The sequence below is a fragment of the Equus przewalskii genome, chromosome 6 (assembly GCF_037783145.1).
Source record: "Equus przewalskii isolate Varuska chromosome 6, EquPr2, whole genome shotgun sequence".
NCBI lineage: Eukaryota > Metazoa > Chordata > Mammalia > Perissodactyla > Equidae > Equus > Equus przewalskii.
The window spans coordinates 85,970,268-85,994,909 of NC_091836.1; the positions used below are offsets into that span (position 1 = coordinate 85,970,268).

General features: G+C 55.3%; 1 protein-coding gene across 3 annotated transcripts in view; it reads right to left on the bottom strand.

The window, feature by feature from the left end:
- USH1C (USH1 protein network component harmonin) overlaps nucleotides 1-24,642 on the bottom strand; it is a 47,831-nt gene that overhangs the window by 3,717 nt on the left and 19,472 nt on the right. Inside the window, exons 11-24 of one of the 3 annotated variants that reach the window (XM_070624379.1) lie at nucleotides 24,446-24,502; nucleotides 23,985-24,127; nucleotides 22,891-22,956; nucleotides 22,387-22,511; nucleotides 19,169-19,242; nucleotides 14,066-14,218; nucleotides 12,683-12,799; nucleotides 11,665-12,147; nucleotides 8,214-8,333; nucleotides 7,189-7,239; nucleotides 4,532-4,573; nucleotides 3,936-3,989; nucleotides 3,500-3,599; nucleotides 703-809 (exon numbers count right to left, since the gene is read on the bottom strand). In XM_070624379.1, the coding sequence (XP_070480480.1) occupies nucleotides 703-809; nucleotides 3,500-3,599; nucleotides 3,936-3,989; nucleotides 4,532-4,573; nucleotides 7,189-7,239; nucleotides 8,214-8,333; nucleotides 11,665-12,147; nucleotides 12,683-12,799; nucleotides 14,066-14,218; nucleotides 19,169-19,242; nucleotides 22,387-22,511; nucleotides 22,891-22,956; nucleotides 23,985-24,127; nucleotides 24,446-24,502 (1,692 nt within the window). Of the gene's footprint in view, nucleotides 1-696; nucleotides 810-3,499; nucleotides 3,600-3,935; nucleotides 3,990-4,531; nucleotides 4,574-7,188; nucleotides 7,240-8,213; nucleotides 8,334-11,664; nucleotides 12,148-12,682; nucleotides 12,800-14,065; nucleotides 14,219-18,003; nucleotides 18,054-19,168; nucleotides 19,243-22,386; nucleotides 22,512-22,890; nucleotides 22,957-23,984; nucleotides 24,128-24,445; nucleotides 24,503-24,642 lie in introns of all 3 variants that reach the window. The other 2 variants (XM_070624381.1, XM_070624380.1) reach the window with 2 other exon arrangements.

Here is a 24,642-nt window from a genome sequence, read left to right on the forward strand (position 1 = left end):
TCAAGAATCACAGAGAACACTTCTGCTCCCTCTACCCTAATGCAGCCCTGCAGATAATCAAAGATAGTCATTATGTTACCGGTGAGTCTTCTCTTCTCCATATCCCTTCATGTGAGTCCCAGGCCCATCTGGTCAGCTTCCTCGGCACTGAACTTAATACCTCAGGCTCGGCTGCCTGCATACAGTTGCACAAGTTGTGCATTGCACAACATGAGTGGGCACCATTCACATTGTAGTCTGTAGGAGGGCACCACCTCGGATTGTGCAGTGCACAGCCTGGGAGATCTTATGTGGTGGCCCTGACCCAGGTGGGCGTTTAATGAGCACAGGGCAGACTACCACCAGCCCCTCCTCCTTTCTGGGCCCTCTACTTCTGTTAATGCTTTCTAGTGGCCTCAAGCACTCTCTTGATTCCTGTTCAGAGTGCACTTAGAAAAGACCTTAAGTCTTTCTCTTGGGTGGGTTGCCACGCCTGGTCTTCTGCAGTCTGGATTTGTGCCACTTGCTTTTTGGATTCAAGATCAGGGACTGCCATTTCTTTTTCTGAAGCCCATCTTGTCAGATTGAGACTGTTGTCTGGATGGGGTATGTGGGTGTCACCCAAGAGTTGCCTGGACCCCAGACCCCCGCCCTGGGCTGGGGCACCCTGGCTGCAGGGCCAGGGGTAGGCAAGGAAGGGAGGCGGGGAGGGTTCACGCTCACCCCCTGACTCCAGGCCTTCTGCAGGGCGGCCTCGGCCTCGGCCAGGGTGTAGTCCGTCACGATCTTGCCATTGATTGCCATGACCTCGTCCCCTTTCACAATGCCACCTGCGGGAAGATGAAGCTGAATGACCAACTGGGCTGTAAGCGACACATGCCTGGCCCAGGGCCTGGCAGAGAGAGAGGGTCACTGTAGGGCCCCAGAGGGAGGCTGCTCCTGGATTCTGGGCTCACAAGGGCTCAGAAAGCACGAGGGGAAACGATCCACCAGGTTACTGAGAGGGCACCTCCTTCCCACCCATCTGTCTGCCCATACCCGGCCCAGCAGAATCGGGGCAGCAGGGCTGAAGCTCTGCCGCCCCAGCTCTCGGATGGGCCTCTGCTATTGCAGACGGACGCAGAGCAGCATTTCCAGCGAAGTTATCAGAAACACGAGCCAGTCCTGCGAGCCGTCCCTCCCTGTGCTCCAGCCCTGCTGGTCTGCCTCAGGTCCCTGAGCAGGCCGAGCTCTGTCCTGCCTCAGAGCCTTCAAATGCTGTTCCACCTGGAACACTTGTCCTTGCTCTCTTTCTTCTCTTCTTCCAGGTCTGAGCTGAAATGTCTCCTCCTCAGAGGGGTCTTCTCTGACCCCCACTCGCTCTAAAGCAGGTCTTTCCTATTAGTCTCTCACAGCATCCGGGTCTTTTCCTGCATAGCATTTCTCACAAGTTGTAATCATCTATCTACTTGTTGACTGATGGCCTCTCCCACCAGGCTGTCAGCTCCACAAGGCAGGAATTCTCTTTTGGGTTCACCACTGTATCCCCAGAAACCTGGCACAGAATAGGAATTCAACTGGATATTTCTTGAATAAGTGAACGATGTTGAAGGTGTTCCTGGATAAGATGACCTGTGATCTGATAAATTTGGGAAAAGCTGAGTTATAAGCTAAACACTTACTCACTGCAGGACTTGTCAGAACCTTGAACATGCTAATATGTATGTGGCTCTCCAAGACGTGGATAGACTGTGCATGGTTTCCCACAAATCTTCAACCTCAGAACCTTTTTCTTGAGGAATTTCTGCAGTGCTGGTGTCCACAGAACAATCACCCAGAAGCCTTGTGGGCATGAAGGCCGGTAGGAATGTAGTGTGTGTTACTGAAGATGGTGGCCCGGTGGGCTTGAAACACGTGTGCTCCTGTGAAACGTTCACCAGCTGCTTGTGTGTCCAAAGCGGTGTGGGAGCAAGCTGTAGAGAGCAGTTTCCTCTGGACAGTGGGCCTGCGCACGGGTGACTTTCACGGTTTCATTTTGCACAAACCCAAGATGGAGCGTCAGAGGCAATAAGGCAGTGGTCGGGCTGGGGCTTTGTAAGGGGGGAGGGACCAGGAAAAGTCAGCCGCCCATCCTGGTCCTCTTTCCCTGCTAGACACGCAGACAGGTGGCCTCCCCGGGCCAAGCAGCGGCCCGTCCTTCAACAGGCACAGAAACAGGACAGAGGGGGAGGGTGTGGGGCCGGGGTGGGGGGCAGTGTGGGCCATGGCAGCTGCCGAGCTGAGCAGGCCCCCTCCTCTAGCTGAAATGAGGGCTCAGAGTGTGGCAGGGAGGGGCCTGAGGCCCCCAAGGCCGTGGGTGGCAGGGCGGGACTTGCTGTAGTAACCCCCAGAAGCCTGGCTGCCAGTGACCCGGTGACATGCTCGTCACTCCATCTCCTGCCCAGAAGGGATCTGAGCACGGGTTTCCCTGCTCTGGCCTGGAAAGGTGAGGGGCCTGGGGCTCCTCCTTTGAGGATGCCAGTTCCCTCACAGAAGGCTCGGGAGTATGAGAAGCCTCCTGGACATGGAAAAAGAAATCCCTTATGGTGGCATTTCAGACACTGTCTGATGGCAGAGGGGTTGATACTTTGAGGCAAGAGTCTGTGCCTGGGGTCGGTGCAGCTTCACTCCTCAGCAGAGCGTGTGTCTGTTGATTCGGGGATCAAAGCAAAGCAAGAAGATCGTGCCGCAAGAGAGACCCGGGATGGGGGCCCCGCCGCTCCGGGAGGGGACGAGGCAGAGGCCATACTCATGCTGGGCAGTAAAGCAAAATGACCCAGCTGCTTGGGTTCAGGTCCCACCTCCACCGCTTACTGGTCGTGGGTCCTTGAACAAGCACTTTAACCGCCCCGTGCCTCAGTTTCCTAAGCTGTAAATGAGAATAATAAGAGTACCTACTTTTGTTGTAGGATTAAATGAGTTGATACAGATGAACTACTCAGACACAGGATGACGCGCCAGTACTTAGAACAGCACCCGGCATGTGGTTCACTCCTGACACACGTTGGCTCTCATCCTTATTAAAAGGATGGGGAAGGTTTTGATGGTTTGTCCCCTGCTTCCACGTGCGCTGTCCCTCCTTCCTGGAAAGCTCCTTCCCAGCTTCGCAAGGCTCACCTCAGGCATCAACCTTCCAGGGACCCCTCCCGGCAGCCCCCTTTCCCTCGCTGGGTAAAGGACCCCTCCGGGTTCCCATAGGTTCCCTCTACCCCCTTAGTCCTCTGTCAGCCCTTAGACCGCTTTGTTACCCTCAGTTGCTGGCAGGTCTGAGCATATTTCGCCACAGGACAAGGAGCCCCTGGAGGGCCGGGTGGTATCTGGTTGCCTGCGTACCCACAGGTCCTGGCACCATCCTATGCCCACGGGCAAAGTGTGGGATGAGTGCATGAATGGACGGATCCAGGTGGGGGGCATTCTTGAGCAACTGTTGACCCGCTCCAAGCGGCAGCTGTTGGCTTTCCCGGAGAGTCCTGTATAACCGTCACACCATCCCCAAACTCACCGTGCCGCTCAGCAGCTCCCCCCTCATACACAGCCGAGACGACCACCTTGCCGATCGGGGAGTCCACACCGCCTTCCAGGGCCAGGTCTAAGGATCCTTCCTGGTGAGAGGAAAACAGGCCTTAGGGAGCCAAGCAGACAGAAACCTGTGGGCACCTGGTAGCCAGGAGCCTCTCAACAGGGCCACCGAGAGGGCAGGAGAAGCCATGGGGCCAATGGCAGGGCCCCAAGGGAGAAAATGAGGCACGGACGCCAAGTGGGGCCTGGGCGTGCAGTCCTAGCACAGGAGGGGGCATCCTCAGTGGGAGAGAGCAGAATAGTCAGGATCTGAGAGGTCACCCAGGAGTCATCTTGAGAGCAGGAGAAGCAGGGGACCAAGAGGGGAGGGGGCAGGGCAGAGAAGAGGGTGGCCCCCCTTCCTCCACGTGCCCAGGTACCTTCTTAATGCGCAGGAGCCGGACATCCTTCCCTGTGATCTGCTGGGGGGTGAACTGGAGGGAAAAGACAGGGGGAGCTGTGAGGCTGTCTGAAGGATGGGGGGGGGGCGGGGGGGGCAGGCACCTGTGGGACACTGGCCCCGCAGAAGACATGGACAAGGGGACCTCTCCCAGCCCCACGCCTAATGGTCTTCAACTGGGGGTCCCAAGCCCCATGGGGGACACATGGACACACACACACAGAGGTGGCCACACACATCCCATGTCTGTTCTTGCTGGGGATATTGTGAGACTGGGTGAGAGCGTGTCTTGTAAACACACAGCACGGTGCCTGGCACCTAGTTGGCGCTCAGTGAGCCCTACCGTTGTAATGAATCACACACACACACACACACCAGCCGTTTAGCTCACACTGGAATGCACTGGAATCCCGTTTGAAAGGAGCCTTCACAGGACAGAGCAGTTGGGCCTCCTTGGGGCTCCTCCCACGCCCCCCTCATCCCAGGACCCCCAGGGCCCAGAATGCACCACCAAAAACGCTGTAATCCCCCACCCCATTCCTGGGGTTCCTCCCTGGGGGAGGGGTTCTCTCTCACCATGGAGTAGGGATCGAAGCCTTCCTCATATTTCCGGAAATCCTGGAAGCAAAGGCAGGGTTTTAGGGCCGCAGAGCAGAGGCCCCTGAGGGTCACTCAGGAAACAAGCTTAGGGCAGAGTAAGACAACGGTGAATGGGTCGGAGGTAGGGGAGGGAGTCGGGGGCCAGGTGTGGCCTCAAGGGGGATGCAGGGAGGAGGCCAGCAGCCCCACCAGCCAGAGCACCCTACCCTGCGGAAGCAGGAAGCTACTGAAGCGTTTGCAGGACCCTGGCCCCAGACCCCACACTGTTCCAGCGGGGTGGGCATGTGGCTGGCAGGGGCACCCGCTGACATCTAGGTGGTCCGGGCGGGCAGCGTGGGCATTGCTGCAGTCTCCTCTGCCCACAGCCTCAGGTCTTTTAGGCCCTCCCTCAGCTCCCACGCAGGCTGGGTCCAGGCCCTGGGGTGTGAAGCCCAGCTTCTCTCCATCCAGTGCTCTGACCCCAAAGAAGGACCAAGACTGCTAGAGGCTGCTCTCCCTGGGGAAATCAGCCACAAAATGTCAGTGGGAGGCAGGCAAAGGGACATCAGGCATCAAAAGGAAAGTGGGGGGCGGTCTGTGCTCGCCCGGTGCCTGGCACTGTTAATGTAACGCTTATCTAGAAGGCAAGAGGCCTCCAGAGAGCCTTAGCCGGGGGAGGAGGAGAGAGGATGCGCAGCTCGGGGGACGTGGCTCTGTGGGGCCTGTGGGAAGAGTATCCCGAAGACACAGAAACAGGGTGGGGAGAAGGGAGAAAGGGGCAGAGCCAGAACACACCGCCTTCCCAGGGGTCACACACAGAGCGCGGGAGCCTCGTCTGCAGGCCGAGGGGCCAGGCGTGCCAAGCCCGAGGGCAGCAAAGCCTCGGTTAGTCCCCGTGGGGAGGTGGGAGTGAAGGAGAGGCCCTGTGGCAGGGGCCCACACAGGCCTTGCTGGACCGAGTGGAGCCACCCCAAGCACATAGTTCCCTAGACCACACCAAGTGTCCCCTGGGGCCTGCGGTCAGCATCACGGGGAGGCCACAGCCCCCTTAATGCTCAGCTTCAGCAACCAAGCTCTGGGTACAAGATGAGGCCAAATATCAGCAGATGGATCCCTGGGCACCTGCCTGCCCTCCCTCCCCACTGGCCTTCATCACCCAGGCTCAACCCCAAAGGGCCTGGCCCAGCTCTGAGGCCACCCCCAGCTCAGTCTGCGAGTGTCAGGGCAGCAGGCAGAGGAAGGGATGCAGCAAATCCAGGGGTCAGAGGGGCTATTAGGCGGGATTTGGGGTCAATTCTCTTTCCAGGAGAGGGCCCTGTCTACCCTCAGCTGTTTCTTCTGGAAACTGGGCAGTGTGGGCTATGGGCCTCCTTCTCTCCCTCCCCCTGAGAATCTGCTCCCAGGGATGGGCCAGATCTTGCGTGAATTTAGATCAGAGACCTATAAGCCACTACAGCTGGTCAGCCCTTGAAGAGGGAGCCCAACCCTTCATCCAACAGATGGAGAAACTGAGGCCCAGAGAGGTGACATTCATGCCCAAGGTCACCCAGTCAGTGGGCAGTAGAGCGAGGGTTTGACTTCCCTGGACTCCTCACCTTCCTGCCTCTCTGCCTCGAGACCTGCTGGCATCCTAAACAACAAGGCCTTACATGTCCATTTCATAATCATGGGGCTTTGGGAGGCAGGAAGGCAGAGCATTTAGGAGCCCGACCTCCTGGACTCAAACCCAGGGTCTGACCCTAGCTGAGCCATCATGGGCACGTCTCCCAATCTCTCTGCTGTGGTCTCTCATCTACAAAATGGGGGTGATACAGCACCTACCCACTAGAGTTGTTGTAAAGAGTAAATGAGTTAATGAAATATTTAGAAACAGTGCTCAGCACAGCACACCTTCTAAGTGTTAGCTGTTGCCTGTCGCTGCCCCATCATGTCTCACTGTACAGCTGGCACCTCTTTGCTCCCTGCCTGTAGCCAAAGCAGCCTGTGGTTGGGGGGTGGGTTATTCATGAGGAGGCTGGCTGCAACATCTCCATCTTGGGGTCTCTTTCATCAATGGTGAGACACCCAATCCCAGGGCTGGCTCTGGGATGTAAGCCCTAGGAGGTAGGGGGGACAAGCAGCTGCCTGCCTGATGCCACTCATGGACCAGCAAGGACTCCTGCAGCCCTGTGCCCAGGAGCACCCCGGGCAGATGGAGGACCCGGGCCCCCACTTCCTTCCTGATGCTGGTTCAGTGCCAGGTGGGGTTTGGTGAAGCTGTGATCTGCCTGAGGGGACAAGACGGGGGAACACCTCAGGCAGCCTCTTCTTTCCTAGGGCTGAGCAAGCGCCCAGCTTGGCCTCTGGGACCCCCGAAGATTCCCTCTGCCTGCTCCTCTGTGAACAAACAGCAGCAAAAGAGCAAGTCCCCGGGGATCCTGCTGCTTTCTCAGCTGGGTCATGGGGGTCTAAGAAGCCCAGAGTCCCCACCTGATATGAGACCCTTCCCAACCCCTGGCCACGGACAACGAGGACACAGCTCTGGCCTGAGGCTCCGGGCAGACGGCACCTCGGGCCGCCTCAGAGCCGACCCGGCATTCCCAGAGAGAGAAGTCAGGGTGGGAGGGATGGGGGTGGTGGGGAGGACCACAGACACACAGAAGGCATCGTTTTACTTGTCTGAATGCTGTCTGATAAACCACCATCCTCTTCAACATCTCCTGTGGCTGCCAGAAAAAAGACAGTTCCACACTGGACATTACCAACGGGTCTCGTCTGCCCCCTGGTGCCAGAGCCTGGGCCTGCCAGCCCGGGCTGCCCTGCCAACATCCCTCCCCAGACAGCCACAGCCTGATTTATGCAAGGGGTCTGCTCCATGTCCCCAGACGCAGCAGCTACCCAGTTCCAGTCAGGCAGACACCACCCCTTGTCATCGTCCAGAGAACACGACGCGGCTGCATCAGCAGGCTGTCACAGGAGCACGAACTCGGCTCTGTGGGGAGCTGCCAGGACAGCTAAGGCTCAAAATAAGTATCTGAGCTGTTGCACCCTGACATTTGGATAGGGTTTCCTTGAAGGAGGCATAAAAATTCTCACATGACTCCTCCCACTGTGGGGGGCAGTCAGGGGCCTGTACCCCTGGAGGGGGATGCACATGAGTCCCAGCTCGCTGAGCCAAAGGAGCCCGGGGGTGGGCAGACCCTCTCCTCTCCCCCAGGACCACACCTCACACTCCTGGTCCCAGCGAGGAGTGAGAAGTGAACCGGAGAAAGGGAGTGGATCTGCTCTGGCCAGTCCCTCATCGAGGCGGTTCCATGCCACCAGACCTTAGGGGCGGAGGCCAGGGTAAGTGGAGTCAGTGTAGGCTTTGGCAATCTGACAAGGCAGGTAAGAGCTTCGGCTCTGGAGTCAGAAAGACGCTGCCTTGGGTAACTGACTTAACCTTATTGAGCCTCAGTTTCCTCAAGTGGCAAACAGGGAGAACAACATGAACCTTCTCACTGGACTGTTGGGAGGATTCAGTGAGACCGTGCAGAGCCGCTTACACCCACGTAGATTCATTTCTTGGCCAATGAGGAGGGTAGGAGATGGCCCCTGATGTGAGTTTGCGGCCCACCTCACTCTCGCTCCAGCAGAACCCAAGGGAGACAACCCCTGTCTGCTCCTCAGGAGACGCGCTAGGCAGGACCCCAGGGCTTACCAGGACCTCAGACTTCACAGCTGGCCTGTAGATGAAGTTGGACTCCTGGTGGACCATGACTGGTTTGGAGATGGTGGACACGCCAGGGCCTCTTGGAGGCTGCGGGCTTGGGCAAAATGTCTACAGGGGTTAGTTTAAGAGAGACCCATGAGAGGTCGTGGTGGGGGTGGCCTGGGCCAACCATGGCACTTCAAATCACATGCAAATACCATGCACATGCTGAACCAGCCTGGTGTGGGCATCCCACCGGAAGTCCTAGGGGTGTGACCTTCAGCAGAGAGACGAGAAGTCCATTGGCCACAGCATGCTCTGAGGCCACACAAACTACTGGGTGGCTCTAAGGAACCAGGCACTTGAGCCACAGCCCAGTGCTGGGGGCCCCAGCAGCCACTGTCACTCAGAGGACATACTTTCAAGACTCGCTCCCAGCGGCCTTGAGTGTCATCCAGCCTTCTCTCTCCCTAAGGGCTCTCTCTTCTGGCCACAGTTCTAGTCCTGGACTACACTCGAAGCATCTGCTGTTCCTGGTGGGTGGGCACAGAGTCTCTGGAGGCTGGGGGTGAGGACCAGTGAGAGCAGCATCCAGAGGAGCTCATGCAACCTGTCTGCTCTAACCCACCTCAGCATCTAGGGCAAAACAAACTGGATCAGGTCACAACCCTGCCCCCAACCTTTGATGGGTCTCCACTGACTCCTGAGCTCCTTGGCTTGACCTCCACGGTCCTTCATGAGCTTCTCTACCTTCCTTTGCAGCATCATCCCTCACTCCTCACCCTCCTCGCACCACCTAACTTTAGCCTCCCAAATGCCAGGTTTCTGCCTCAGGGCCTTTGCATATGCTCATCCCACTTGCTTTACCTGCCCTGGTCTTAGCTTGGGTATCATTGCCTCCTTCAGGAAGCACTCCTTGAGCTTTCCTCTGCACCACCACCCCTCATCGCAGCACTGTGGTTCTCCATCTCCCCTGCAAGTGTGGTAGTTTCTGCTTACCTGTGACTGACTTCCCGCCGGGCTGTCTCGGGCAGGGCCTGGACTGCCTATGCTGGGGTGGTTCTCCAGGGCCCAGCATAGTCTGGCATATACTGGGTGCTCACTAAACGTGCTGCATGAATAAATGAATGACTCAATAGTATGGTGGGCCCAGGGGACAGTGCCTGGGGGTAGATATGGCCCTGAAACCCTTCCTCAGGCAGGTGCTGGTGTGGCTGGCACACATGCCAAGCTGACACAGGTGTTTCCGCCACCTGAGGCCTGCTGGTAGCTGGGCTGGCTGTGCAGGTGTGTGATCACCCACACTTTCTGCTGTAGCATTGAGGACAATTTGCCAGGAGAATGGGGGGGGGCTGGGCAGGTGGTGCCAGGGCCAAGCGCTGACCCAGGCAGGATGCAGCTAACCAAACGGCAGCCCCCCTGGCCTTCATGTCAGGGACAACCCTGGCTTTGATGTCACTTAAGCTCTTATGGTCCAGTTGTTCAGAGGCTCATGGTGTCGGGGGAGCTGTTAATGTTCCCTGTTCTCTGATCGGAAACTTACAGTGGGAACTTCGTGATTCCTGGAGGAATCCGAGAAAGCTGGACCCTGTTTTGAATCTTGACCCTGACTCAAAAGTTTGCAGAGTTTGCCTCCAATCTCTTGTGGGCAGCTTCATCCAAATTTTCTTGTACCCTGATCTGTCACTGATCATAGTTAACGTCTACTGAGCACCAACTCTGTGCCTGACACTCTCCAAAGTGTTAACTTAGAATGATTTCATGTATTAACTCACTTGACCCTTATAATACGTGGGTGCCATTAGCACTCGCATCCACCCAGGCTCAGAGAGATGAAGTAACTCATGCTCTAAATCATCCAGCCAGTGGCCAAGCCAGGATTCACACTCAGGTGGTTCCTCCTTGCCATCTTTATGTTCCCTGCACCTGCAGTGCCCTCCCTCTCATCCTCCATGTATCACCATCCCTCAAGGCTCAGCTCACAAGCCCTTTACTCTACAGAGGTGCCTTCAACCTCCCGTTGGTATGAAGCCCTCCCACAGCACCTGGCCAGTGCCAATTTCACAGCTGAATCCTGCCTGGTCAGCTGCTCATCCTTCCAATGCAAAGTCCTAGAGAGCACAGGTGTGCCACTCTCCTCTGTGACCCTTCAGCCCTGCTCCCCTCCCCCCTTACACAGAGAGGCATGAAGCAGGTGCCCAGTCAATCAATGATTGCTGAATCAAATTTGTTGAGGAAAAGCGGCCGCCCATCTTGGTGGGGGCCACTCACAAGAAGGATGTGCCAGGCTAACTCAGCCCCCTGTGAACCGGCTCCTGGCTGAGCTCTGGGGCAAGACATCCCTGGAACAGGCAGACTTCTCTCTGTCGGCTGCAGGGCTAGGATTCCACTGGAGGTCCAGAGGAAGGCCCTCTGAGAATCCCCAGCCAGGAGCTGCAGCCTTGGCAACTGGCACTTTCTTCACTCCCACCTTTCTTCCCTGAGCTCTCTTGAAGGCTCTGAGTGCTTATGCTGCCCTTCATGCAGGAACTCAAATCCATGCAGGGAAGGTTAGTGAAAACCACTGATCAGGTACAGACTGCCCTCCCCCAGCCCCTACGCAGTTGACACGAGCTGCTTTAGCTCTGGCTCAAGCCTGGCCCCAGGGCTACTGACACAAAGGAATATTTTGTTTTTCCCTCCATGAGATCAAAGCTCTCTGTCTTCCCTGGGGATTGCCTCTTCCAAAATAGTCTTTGGATTAAGAACAATTAATAGGAAATATGTCTTTTTGGGAAAGATCACTCTTCTGCCTCCTGACATCCAAGAGAAAGATCCCTAGTCTTTTAACTAGGGATAATTTGGAGATTTCTAGGAACTCTCCATCTTCATTTTTTCTGTAGCTGGAAGTTGGCCAGAAATTTCTGAGTATCATACTTCAAGCCAATGTGGTTGGCTAGTGCCATAGAAAATGGCACTGCAATGTCCTAATACTGCATTGGACAGTGTTGTCACCTCATTTACAGAGCCTAATAGTGCTCCACTGCACCCCCCCTTCCCTCCATTAAACCAGGGATTTATTTCCCATAATCAAGGCTTTCTGGGCTAATATCAAGAAATTACTGGCTGTGACTCAGAGCTCTGACTATTCACTAACATAGGCTTGCAAGTACTGCATTGAATGTTACCAGCCCATACTAGGCAAGAGGAGCAGAGAGAGCGATGAACATGGATGCACTGTTGCTCATCCACCCCAAGTGTCACAGGCAACTCACCATACAATACAGTACTTCAAAATCAGCAGAGACCACCCACATGCTGGATGACCAAAACATGCAGGCTGGGGAGCTCATCCCTAGAAAGCGGGGTGGGGTGATGTTTCCTCCCATCTCTGCCCATAGGAGCAGAGGAGCACACGGGAAACAGCAGCCTTGCCCACTCTTCCCGCTTCCCAACATAGCATGCAGCACAGGGGTAGTACCTTTGGGGGGAGTGGGAAGCTCCGTTCAGGGACGGGGGAGTTGGCAGGCTTCCCACCATGGTTCTTTGCCTCCCGGTCCTCTGTTAGGTTGCCTGGATCCCCAGCGCGGAAGGGGTGGTTGCCCAGTGCCTCTTCCAGTGCCGAGGGCAGCGGGCGGGTAGGAGTGAGGTCTTGGGTGGGAATAGATGGAGGGGGAGGGATGGGAATGGGGGGTGGAGTGCGCTGGACCCAGGGCGAGGACGAGGTGCTCACGCGGCCTGATGAGGGGAGGACAGGGGGCGCCGAGACCTTGGGGGGAGGGTTGGAGGGCGGAGGATGGGGCATCACAGGCAAGGCAGAAGGCATCTTGGGGGGATAGTAGAACATGTCCAAAGGGATGTCATCCAGGTCAGTGGTGTGGAGGTGCAGTCCGCCTGCGAATCGTCTCAGGGGTGGGGCCAGGGGAGACACAGACGGTGGGGGAGGCGGGGGCCCTGTGGTCATCTGGGGGGTAGCAAGCAAGTGCTGTAATTGTCAGACAGGGCTCCACTTCACAAAGCATCGAGTACAATGCTCTTATCTGTTTCTCTGGCTGCTGGAGAACGACCACCCTCAAACCAGAACCACGGGGGAGTCGCTTCTCTGTCACCTGGGTGCCCAGTTAGGCACATACCAGACGGGCAGTAGGGAGGCCCAAATGCAGGAGAGTCCCAAGTAACGCCAGATGTGGGTGATAAGTAAGGTGACCATATAATTTATCATCTAAACTGGACCACACTTGACAGTGAAAGGGGCACTCAGTAATTAGACCAGGACAACAGGCCTAACAGGGACCATCTCAGACGAGCTGGGACTCAGTGGTCACTGGAGATAAGCAGGTACACAGACACGTCCCCCTCCTCACAAGAGGAAGGAAGAGTGGGCTGGTGAGGGGGCCCCTGGACACGGAAGCCTGCCCGGGCCATCGTGCCTCCCGCTGTCGCCAGGGCGGTCGTTCTGAAGGCAGCAGGGGTCTTTGTGGAAAGAAGGCCTCCGTTACCTCTGAAATCTCATTATCGGCAGAGGAAATCTGCTCGAGGCGCGTCTGACAAAGCCTTTCCACCCAATACTGAATCTTTTCCGATTCCTCCAGGTCTTCCCGCTCTGTCTCGGACACCTGAGACCCAAGGCCGGCGCGAAAAGGAGAGGACAAAGGGGACACCAGAGTCACACGTGGGTGGCACACTTGAGTCAGCGGCACAGAAACACTTCTTAAAAACCTAGAGTAGTGTGGGGTATGTCAGCTTTCTAGAAAAAGACCCAGCTTGCTCCTCCTGGCCCCAGAGGAGGCAGAAACTAGGGGGAGAGGGTGTTGGGGCGTCAGGCACAATCAGAGAAAGGGCTCAGGCATTGCGTGGGGTTCACTGGCCCCCAAGACCCTGCAAACGCTGAGGCTCTTAAGATTCTCCAAGAATGGTCCTTTCGTAGGCTCCTGGCACATTCCAAGATTTTAACTTTACTCTTTTTTTTTTCCCCACTCAAGGTTGCCTTGTCCTCAGAAACACAATTTGATTTTATTTTTAATTTTGTAGCTAATTTGTTCCTAATGCCAGACCTGGCACACTTCACATTTTCCAGGACTACTCTGGTTTTGTAATCTAATCAGCCTGGCATTCTGATTCATGGAAACATTAAAGAGAAACAGAACCAATAATACCCCAACAGCTGGGGAGTTAAGGTCATCTGCCTCACCTAGGAAATGGGAATTACTCATGTGGGAAGACTGCTTCTGGCATGTCTTCAAGGGGACAGCCTTAGATATACTCCTGGGTTGAAGAGGTCTAGCCTCAGACACTCTGCCTGCACAAAGGGTTAGCCTCAGACCCAGACCCTCAGATCTGAGACAGGTTGGGGAAACCTGCTCTTGGACTCATATCCTGGGTAGGGGGCCAAATTGACTCAGACTTCATGACAGGTGGATGGATGGCTAACTGCAAATCTACAGTCTAGGCAGAGGGGTTAGCCTCAGACGCACACCCTGAGGAGGGAGACAGGTCTCACAACCACACCTCGGGTGGAGAGGCATAGCCTTGGACTCATATTCTGGTGAGGTGGGGGTGGAGGGGACAGACTCAAACCTCTCGCCAGGTATGTGGAGGGCTAACCTAAGTCCTACAGTCTGGGCAGGCAGGCTAGCCTCAGACCCACACCTGAGCAAGGAGGCTAGACTCAATCCCAAACAAACATACACCTAAGCCAGAAGCTAGTCTCAGCCGACCCTGGGCGGGGGGGATATCTCTCTCTCCAGGAGGGGTGCAGGGCTCACTCCCTCCTTGGACTCCATTTGGGGAGAACAGCTCCAGCTGGTTCCCTGGGAGTTTGGTGGGGAACAAACAAACAGCACCCCAGGGATCCCCGCCTGGCCTGTGAGCGGGACACCCACCTCCTGGGCCAGCCGGTTGATCTTCAGTTGCTTTTCCTTTTCCAGCATTTCCTCTTTCTCTTTGTAAAGCTTTTGCTCAAATTCCAGTTCCTTCTTATTCTTTCTCAACTCCTGCAGGCTGTCATACTTGGCTTTCTTCTTATCCTTCCCTTTCTGAGCAGATGTGGCATTATTTACATGACAAGGGTTACAAGGTAGTGTTGACACTGGCACAGCACAGCAAACAGGGCATTCAGCCCTCAGACAACAGCAGGCAACCAGCCTATGGTGAGCTCCTCCCCCAGCTCTGCCCCTCTGCGCTGGGCATCAGACCTCAGGTTTAGGACAGGCAGGTCACTGCTACCCACTGCAGAGTGGGAGACATTTTCCTTTTGCCAGTCATAAAAACTGGCTTACTAGTTCACTAACTAGCTGTGTGACCTTGGCTAAGTTCCTTAACCTCTCTGGTCTTGATTCACCTCATCTCCAAAATGGGGAAAATAACTGCCCCACAGGCTTGCCATCCAGAGCCAGTGAAATAATATCTATGAAAAAGCTTTGTGAGCTTCCAAGTGCTGTATAAACAAAAGGCATTGTATTAATGTCCAAGTATTTGGGCACATGCCTTCTCCATCATCTGAATGGAAAGGTGTCTCATGTTCAGATGCCACAGATGCAACCTGGGAGATTCTACAGAAAATCTGGGAGAGCTGGCAAGCCCCATGCAGAGACCCTCTGTCCTGACCGAGAAAGGAGGCATCAGCCTCAGACTTGGGAGTCCAGAGCCAGGGACATCAGATTTGTCCTGATGCTTAAAGCTCCAGACCATTTCATCCCGGAGAGTCCAAATCCACGCTCCCTCTGCACCAGGCCCCTGAACTGAGGATTGGCCAGAACCTAGGGGACTGGGAGCTGGGGGTAGGGGAGAGAACAGCTCACTGCTCTTCCTGCTGTCAGTGTTGGAGAGGATTTGGGAGGGAGACGCAGGGCACACAGACTCCTGGTTCTTCCTGTTGGATTTGGACCTGCAAAGCCTGCTTCCCTGCCTGCTTCTCCAGTGCGGTTGCAGGGAAGCCAAGGAGTAAGGAAGGAAGAGGATAAACATCTATGGACCGCCTATGTGCCAAGGGACTGACTGATTATCCCACAGTAGGCCTCATCCGCTTTCCCCCAATGGAGGAGCCCAGGCACAGAGACGTGAAGTCCCTTGCCTGACGTCAAACATCCAGTAAGTGGTGGTGCCAGGATTTGGACCTGAGTCTTTCCAGGTCCCACAAATTATCTACTGTGCCCTGATGAGCTGGGGGCACTGGGAGAACGGCAGGAGGGAGTGTGAGCCCCCGTCACACACAGTATGGAGGACAGAGCATTCAGGAGAGGGGACAGCAGACAGTCAACACTCTGGGAAATTCTGGGGGCAGAGGGAAACCCGCGTTTTCACTGAGCTCACCCCCGCTCCCAGCAAGCTTCCTGGGGCCTGCTCTCAGAATTCTGGAATCATCCCAGCATCCAAGGCCAGGAACGAGCAATTGAATTTCCCAGCAATGGACACACAACGTTGTCCACAGCTGGAGGGACTTGCGGGGTCATTTTGGACCTATGACCGAGTCACATCCCTGCCTCTGTACACAAGTAATGTGCTTTGTAGATGGCCCCTCATCTCGGGGATAGGGACCCACCCCAGAGCAGTCTCTGAGCCACATATGAAAATGGTTCTCGTTGCTTTAGAGTCCTGCCTGCTTCCTTGCGCGCCCTGTTCACTAGACTCTTGGCTCAGTTGATAGATGAATCCTTGCCATCATGTTATAGATTTAGACAGCAATTCCCCAAGAGGAGTTGGAAACATTCTGCTTAATGTCAGCTTGCTAGAGTAAGGCCATGGCCTCCCACAGGGACCACCATGATAGGAATGGCCCTTCTGTTGGCTTAAAATACCCAGCAGTGCTACGATTTGAGAGCTAGGGTTCCTGGGTGGGACAGGCAGATGGGACTGCTTCTGTCCCCTCTCCAAAAAAGTAGCACCTGCTTTCCAGTGCAGAAGGGCTAGCTACCCATCGCATTGCCTGCCTCCTCCCTACGGGTTACACAGCTGTGTATGGATCTGCCTCCCCTGCCAGAGGTGGGCTCCTAAGTAGGCTGGTCTGCTTGATTTACTCAAGCAGTCCCGGTGAAAAGGCTTAGTCAGAACCAGGAATCAATCCTTCAGGCCCTGGCACAGACTCTGTGGGGCTACAGGCCTGAGCCCCCAAGGAACTCACTGCCAGGTTAGGAGTAGAAGACACTGAGTGGTTATCTTTTCAAACAAGAGGAATTCTGTGCATTGGCAATCATGGCCATAGGGAGCCACTTGTAGGACCTGGACTTGGTGCTCCAGCTGCTGTGAGACAAAGCATCTCACACAGTTCTGGGAAAAAAGACAACAGAGTTTCAGAGCCAGCACGAGAGACATGATTCTGTTGTCCTTCAGGTGTCAGTTAAATTTATGGCAAATATTTCTTCTGGTCCCGACTGAGAGGAGAGGCAGAGGGTGTGGATATGCTCTCGCTTCTACCTAAATGCAATTTTTCTCTCAATAAGAAATGAAATGAATACCAAAATACCAGCTATATGTGGAATGAGTGAACTAATGAATGGGGGGAACAGGGCTACGTCTTGACCAACAGTGATTTTCAAGTGACACGACTTCCGAGGGGAGGCAAGTGTGTGCAGGAGATGCTTGTTTTCTTACATTTACCCGGTTATTGGTGGCTGGAAACCAGTTTACCAGCCTGTCTCCTTTTATTATTTTTTCAAAATCCCGTGTGTGTTTTGTCCTCTCTAGCTGAGCTCCAGTAGAGACAGTATACAGAGAAGAATTAGAAATCTAGCCCCAGAAGACGTCTTAAGCCATAGAGGCAGCCTGCAGAATGAAAAGGACAGTCGTAGGAGACCAAGCCCTTTCTGAGACCACAGTGGTGCGGCAAGGAGCCCCTGAGGTGCTCTGTCCTAAGTTTATTCACTGTCATGCAAATCATGATCTGTGCTACTGGGTAAAGACGTTCACCTCTGTCAGGAATAATGCTGCTGTCTGTTATCTTAACAGTGTCAGGCTGGAGGAAGCGGGTGGACGTTTCTGGCACCTCCGATATTCCCATTTTACAGGCAGGGAGAAGTTCCACATCATCAAGGTCACCCAGCTGCCAGTGCTTTGGTTTCTGGGGGACTGACATCCCGCCAGGAAGAGCCGGTCGAGCGATGACACCTAAATTAGTTTACCCAGATTGATGCTGAGGCCTGATTCCCAAATGCCAAGTCATCTGGAATGTCCAGTCTGCAGACGTTAACAGGGGCATTTTCGTAATCAAATGCCGAAGTGATTTAGAAAGAAAAAGGACGGCAGAGTTTTATGGGGCCTGGAGATACAGTAATAAGATTTCAAGAGAAAATTCAAGGCCCCACAGACCAGAAAAACGCATTATCCCGGGCACACGCAGAGATATTTCCAGGAGAAAGTCATGATGGGGTGGCTCTCTGTCCCAACCTGAGGCAGCAAATGGCCCCCCGGCAGCCAGTCTGTGTCTGCGTCAGTCTCGTAAGTTGCACTGTGCACACCCAACCTGGTAGTTCATTCCGTCTGTCCCTGGCTCTGGTCTTGGCCTCTGGTTCTACTTGACAGAGGAACAAAGCAGAAGCTATCCTCGGCCCTGCCCCTGCCCTGTGCCCACCGGGGCTGGTGCTGACCCAGACGGTGCCCGGCGGTACCTGTCTCAGCCGGTGAACACTTTCCCCACGATACCTCTGTGACAGCGCCCTGCCTGTGATGTCACCCTGACAGAGAGGCCCACGGGGGGTTAGCCCTCTGAATGAACAGGCCGGGTCACACTGTTGAGAGTCAACAGGAAAAGAAGCACAGATTGGAAAAGGCCAAAACCCACAGCAGACTCAGCAGCAAACCTGCACGGCACCCAGTCCTGTCCTACCTTCCGGATGGTGGGGAATTTGCCATCGTAACGATAAAACCACCCAAAGGCTGTAGGAACACAGAGAACAAAGCGATGAGAGCAGTTCAGCTCAGCCAGAGCGTCCACGGGCAGCAGCCGGGAGTTAGGCTCCCAAGGAACGCACGGTTTGGTGAGATGAAGAACAGCGCCAGCAGACCCAGCAGCAAACTGCTCCCTCTGCCCCACTCCCCACTTACCTGGCCTCCTCTGGGGTAAAAAGCAGGCCCAAGATCTCCTCAGAAAGGCCCCAATGCCCAGGCCCTGGGCCACGGTCAACAGCCTCTCCCAGGACACTGGCTTCAGAAGTCAGTGCCAGAAAATCGAAGAGAAAGCCCCTTGTGGAGGGATGAGCTCTTCCCACAGTTCTCCAAACAAAAAGCCCCGTTGAAAGAGAACGAGGCCTCTCCTGACCCCCGGTCAGCTCCCTCCATCCAAGAAATGGCCCCAGACAAAAGGGAGCCCGGGTGTCTGCCCAAAGCTGCTGTCGGACAGAACAAAACTGTCTCGTCTCATGCTGCAGGCCATGTCCTCTGCTTCCAGTGTCGAAAGAGAAGGCACTGGCCGCGGTCAGCTCTGGGAAGGACAGCTCAGGCAGCAGTGGGCAGGAGATCTCCCTCCAGAAGAGCATATTCAGGCCAGATAAGCAGGGCATCAGCGCCCTGCCTTCCCCAGGCAACAGCGCAATGGGGTAATGCCTCAAACCTGAAGCTCCCGGGCCAGCGGCGATGGCTTCCATAATTACCCACCCTGCCCAGCCTGAGTTCTGGAACAGGATCTTGAAAGCCCCCTGCTGGACCAAGCACTACTCCCTTAGTTGCTGGATCTTGGGGAGGTCTAGGGAGTCCGGGGGGAGAGGCCAGAGCAGCAGAGGAAGGGCTTGGGCTTGGGCAGTACTTAAATGCTCGAACCAGCAGTTCAGTTGCACTGGTGTGCGCTAGCTGACATTTCAGCCTGGCTGTGCATCCTGTCCTCAAGGTTGTGTGTGCAGTGCTTGGACCAAGCTGGGGCTTGGAGGAGCCTCATAGACTCCAGGGGTCCCCACCACGTGCCGGCCCCTTGGGGCTGGTGTCTGCGGGGCTAGCAGTACACGGCGGGCAGGGCAAGCAGAGCAGCAAGGCCAGGGAGCAAAGCGGGGGCTGCAAACCTGCTCTCCCTGCTCCTCCGTGCCTCCGTCTGCATCGTCTGCCGGCTCGAGCTCGGGCTCCACTCCCTGATCATCTACCCAGGAAAAGAGGAGGAAGCTGGTGAGCCAAGAGGGAGCCAGGAGACCAAGAGGCCAGAGGTGTTTCCGAGGAGCCTGGGGACCTGTGACCAGCTTCCGCCATGGGAGCTGTGAGGTCAGGGCAGGAACAGGGCTCAGGAGCCCAGAGCAAAGGTTTCTTGCTCTGGGATGGTGCATGCAGTGCTTTCCACCTTGGCAGCTTTAGTTTCTTTGTCTGTAAAATGGGCCAACAACAGGGGCCTCTGATCTGGCAGCAGAGTGAGAACCACTTTGCAGGGCACTCGGTTGAAACTTGGGAGTGGGGTGCAGGGGACGGGAACATCTGGGTATTATACATGTTTGGTGCCCAGGGCTGACAAGGGGGGAACAGATCCTCCTGGCTGCTTCTTAGCACCTTTGGAGCTCTGGGTCCCGGGGGGCTATCGGAGCTGTGCGGGCGGGGTGGGGATGCTGAGGGGGTGAGGGGATTCCAAAGGGTAAAAGGGGCACAAAAGGGTAAAAGTGGTTAGGAAGACGTGAATTTTGACATAAGGTGGAGAATAGCAAGCCATCCATTCCAGTGGTTTCCAACCTGGACTCCGTGGGACCGTGGAGGGTAGTGGATGAGTCTCCTGTGAGCTGCTTATTAATAATTCAAAGTATTAATTAGAAGCACTTGTCCATTAATCTATGAAAAGCCTCGAAAGTTCTTCAAGTCCCTTAAAGTTCCTAAAGTTAAGTTCCTTTGCTTTTGGCTCAATTTATGTTTATTCAGCAGTGGAGCACTGATGCTGTCTTGCTAACAAGAATGTCTATTTAATAAAGCAATGGGAACACAAATGATTACTTAGTTTGCTAGGGAAAAAATTCAACTTCTAAACCATGGGGTCTATTGGGGGTGGGGGCTGACTGACTGGGTCCTTCATGGGGAGAGAAGATGGAAACCTCTTGTTTAAACCTTTTCATCTCTCAAGGCTCCTTCCAGCTCTGGGATCCTTAATAAAAATCCCTCTCCCCCATTGCTTTAGCTAAGAAAAGTTCTTCTGGGGGCCCCTGTGACAATGTGTCGTGGACTTGAGGGCTGGGTGGAATGCTGGGGTTCTGCTGGGTTGGCCACGGTGGGCAGGCAGAGCCCTGGGACAGGTGGTGGTGAGGGGAGCCATCAGTCCCACCCACATCATTAGGATGAGTGGCTTCATTTTCCAGGCAAGAGATGCTCCACACTCGTTCCTGTCTGTTCACAAATGCAGGGTCCATCCTCACAGGCACAGACACCTGGGTCAGGTATAAACTGGGCTAACTGGACCCAGAGTTGAAGACTAGGCAGGGAGGGGCTGGCTGCAGCCCGGTCCTGCTGGCCCAACACAGCCAAGGCCAGCCCTGCCTCCCGGGAATGGGGAGAAAGGCAGGAATTGAGCTGGCTCAGACGCCTTCCTGCATTTCCTGAATTTTCTCCAAATGAGAATTGAATTGCCGGTGCATACGGAGAAGGATGGAGGCAGCGGCTGCCCCAGCTCAGGCTGGCAAAGTCCGGTCATCAATCAATCCCCCGCTTCGCAGCGCTCCCTTAGAGAGCATTTATACCTGAGCAAAGGGAAGTTTCTAGATCCTTTTATTCAAGAAGATCGATCTGGTTTAAAAGCACTAAATAAATAGCTTGCTAGAGAAAGAGTTTTTATTTTCTATAGTTCCTGAGAGGGTGTGTTTGCCCTGAAGCCAAGACCCAATTTCTAGGAAGGTACCACACTGACTAGGATTACTTTCATGAAAAGCAATTAAAATCGATTTCTCTCCTTCTCAAGCTCCTATTTCACTCATAAGAGCAAATTAGCTCCCTGTCTAAAAACAGATTATTCACTGGGAATTTAACTCTGACCACATCTTCAACTAATACCGAATGTCCTGGGGGAGGCTGATGAGAGCACGCTTTGTCCTTCCGAGAGGCCCCTGAGGTGACACTGCGCTCTGCTGCCAGGAAGGAATGTGCTGGGAGATGTTTGCCCTGCACCACGGAGGGGTGATATGGAACCATCCAGATAACCTTCACCTCTTCACTGACCCAAGTTGAGGTCCCTCTAGGGCTCAGGTATGATTCAAAGTTGGAGCCAGAGCTGTGCAGACCCCATCACAGGTTCCTAAATGGTTGCCACATGACAGAAATGGGGACCCTTGGTTCCTGGGTGCAGATTCAGCCCAAACCTGGGGGCTCCCAGGTCAGCTGAGCACAATCAGCTGGAGTAGAACCTGCCCCACGTCAGGTACGAATCAGAACAGCTGCCAAGTGAGAGTAAAGGCCCCACCAGGCATCCTGCGCTCGTCATTGCCACGGCCCCTCGGCTGCCTTCCTTGGCTCCCCACCACGAGCCCACTGAAGAAGCACTGAGATTGAGCCCCCGACTTTGCCCTGGTGGTGTGAGCTGCCCCTTGAAGACACATCCTGGGAGTTGGGGTTGAGAGCAAGTGGACAGGGAGCAGTCGGTTGAGGTCTGGACTAAAACTAGAGGTGAGATCGCAGGGCAGATGAAGAAAGGAGGTGGGGGGACACAGGGAGCTGAGGCGCCAGGGTGGCCATGGTTTGGTGCCTGTAAGGGGTCTCACAGTCCTGACTCCATCCTTGGTGTGGTGGGACCACGCAAGGTCTATGCACAGGGACGCAGGTGGCAGGGGCACTTTAGGTAAGCTCCTCCCACAGTCGCCATCAATCTTGGACCACTAGAGTCCTCTCTAATGTGAGCCCCTTCCCCTCTTTCTTGCTGCTGTTTCACCCCAGCCCCAGTTCAGAACCAGGCGGGGAGAGGACACGACACCCAACAACTAAGATCATAATCCCATGAGCAGTTCACTTTTGCCACAGCTCTCCATGCCTTCTTCAGCAGCCCAAGGGCAGGGGAGGGGTCTGCCCACCTGAGTCTGTGTCATGGGGGAGAGCCTGGCAGCAGCCCTCAGGACAAGGAGGGAAGACGGACCCCACCCACCCCAATGCCCTGGCCGACAGCCCCTGGCACATGGCTGCCTCTCCATGAAGGAAATGCAGCCCAGAGAGCCAGGGGCTATTCACCTGGGGAGGAGGTGGTGCGTGAAGGGAGACCAGCATCTCTGTCTGGACCTCCCCATCCCCCGGCCGCAGGAGGAAGCCCTCTCCGCTGGCACATGATACCTACACTTTGGCTTGCGAAGGGGCCCTGGGTGCACCTCGGCGGTGATGGTTTTAGGCAGGAGCAGCTGCTCCTTTGAGCCCCAGTCTTCTTCCCACTGCTTCTTAAACTTCTCTTCCTCCTCCACGATCCTGAAATAAAACCCCCACGCCTGTGACTGGAGTCAGAACCTTCGCGGGCCCACCTTCTGCCTGTCGGGGAACCGCAACCAGCCCGGGAGAGGCCACACGGTTCTAGTCGTGGTGAAGAAAACAAAGTCCCTGGCATTTGTGTTCTAAACAGAGTGTGAACGCCACCCGGCAATTATAAGACTCTGTTCTAGTTACCCTAATGAGATCGGCTTTACCAGGATTATGGGACAGCTACAAATAAAGGAGGATCCACCAAGGGACAAGAAGATCCACCAGGTAGACTGGCCTGGAGGTGGCCTCTGGCTGCCACACTCCTGAGAGCAGCCTCACGTCCACACACAGACACGTGTGTGCAGACACGTGCAGCCGGGGCACTCACTGTTCTATCTCCTTCCGGTATCTCTCATTTTCCTCTGCTGCCTTCTGGGCAATTTCCTTTTTCCTCCTGAAACACAAATGTAGATTGGCTTGTTGGAGTCTAGGCAAGATAAGTTAACTCTTCCTTGTGGTTAATTTCTGCTTTGAGAAAAGTTTTAAATATTTCTTCCAGGCTCCCTTCCCAGGATTCCCGGACCAGACGTGGATGCTGAGGTTGCGGGTCTGACAAAGCCCCGGCTTTGTACTCTTTGTGGTTTTGGTTGGCACCGTTGAGCAGAGATTTTGCACTGCTGGAGCTGGGAGGCAGGTCAATGCGGGCCACACTCTGCATGTCCACCTCCAGACACTTAGATAAATTGACTGATGATAGGCAGGGCCTGGCCTGAGTGAGGTCCTCCTGGAGGAGGGCCCCAGACCCCAGGTAGCCAGGGCTACTAACCAAGGCCAGGGCAATGGGCAGAGGTGCCACCCAGGGTGGTTCTCCAGGCTAACTCTGTGATGGGAAGATCCTGCCTGCCTTCCTTCTCCAAGTTCTTATCATACTCCTAGGATGCATCGGGATTGGGGTTTTGATAGTTTTGATTTATGAATTGCTCGCCCCATTGATTCTCTCAGTCCATCATCTCGACCATCTGAGGGGGTGGCTTTATCACTACAGACGGGTGTAAAGCCCAGGCTGGTCACGTGTGACTTTGTACACAAGTGGCTTAACCTCTCTGAGCCTCAAATCCTCACCTGTAAAATGGGTTAATGCTGTCTATCTCCCAGGCTATTGTGGGACTGAAATTAAGTAACATACACAAGGCCCTCATACACTGCCAGCCACATGGCTGGTACTCAAAAAATGTTACCAACTGCTAGTGGCATCCTCATTTTCCATATTCCTGGAAATCAGAGGCTCTCCTCAGCAAGGAGGGAGGAGCCCAGGGGTCTGGAGGCAGGGATGGTTACACTGACCACCACTGAGCCCTGAGGACAGGCCTCAGGGGGAAGGGATCAAGTTGGCCCAGGACGCCGAGGGCAGGAAGCAAGGCCAATGGGGTCATATGGTGGTCAGGGAGGGTGGGGAGGGGCAGCCCGGCTGGCCACACTCACTGCCGCTCCATCTCCTGCTGCTCCTGCAGGATCTTGTTGGACTCCATCGCCAGCCGCTTCTGCATCAGGAGCTCCTGCCGCTGCAGCTCGTGCTGCCGTGCCTCTGCCAGCCGCTCCCGGTCCGTCATGAACAGCTCCCGGCCCTCGTGGGGAGGAAAGAAGCCCCTTGCTCAGTCCCCTGGGGAACCTGCATGTCTCCTGCCACAGCCCTGGGGGCCAAGATGCAGGTTGTCTTCTCACGGCTGTGGCCCCCACTGTGAGGCACTGTGGCTCCTGCTGCCTTTGACCAAACTTCTGGCGGGGCAAAGATCCTCTCCCTCTGCTCTGTCAGAGCTTGAGGGAAGGAGATCCCTTGGCCTTTCCCAAGGGGCCAAGGAGTGTGTGGCAGAGATCAAGGCTCTGAGTGGCTGGGATGGAGGTCAGGGGTCATGGGGCCCCCACCAGCTCCTTCCGGAACTTACAGCTCCAGCTACGATGGAGATGGTCAGGCTGCGGCTACTCTTCAGAATGTTCACGGCCTGTGGGGACAGGTGGACAGTTGGCTGAGGCCTGACAGCAGAGCAGTCTAGGCCTCTGGAGAGCAGAGATGGTCTCAGACACCATGGCAGGGCGAGGGGCCTGAGAAACGGGGGGCAGAGAGGATCATGGCCAGCAGATG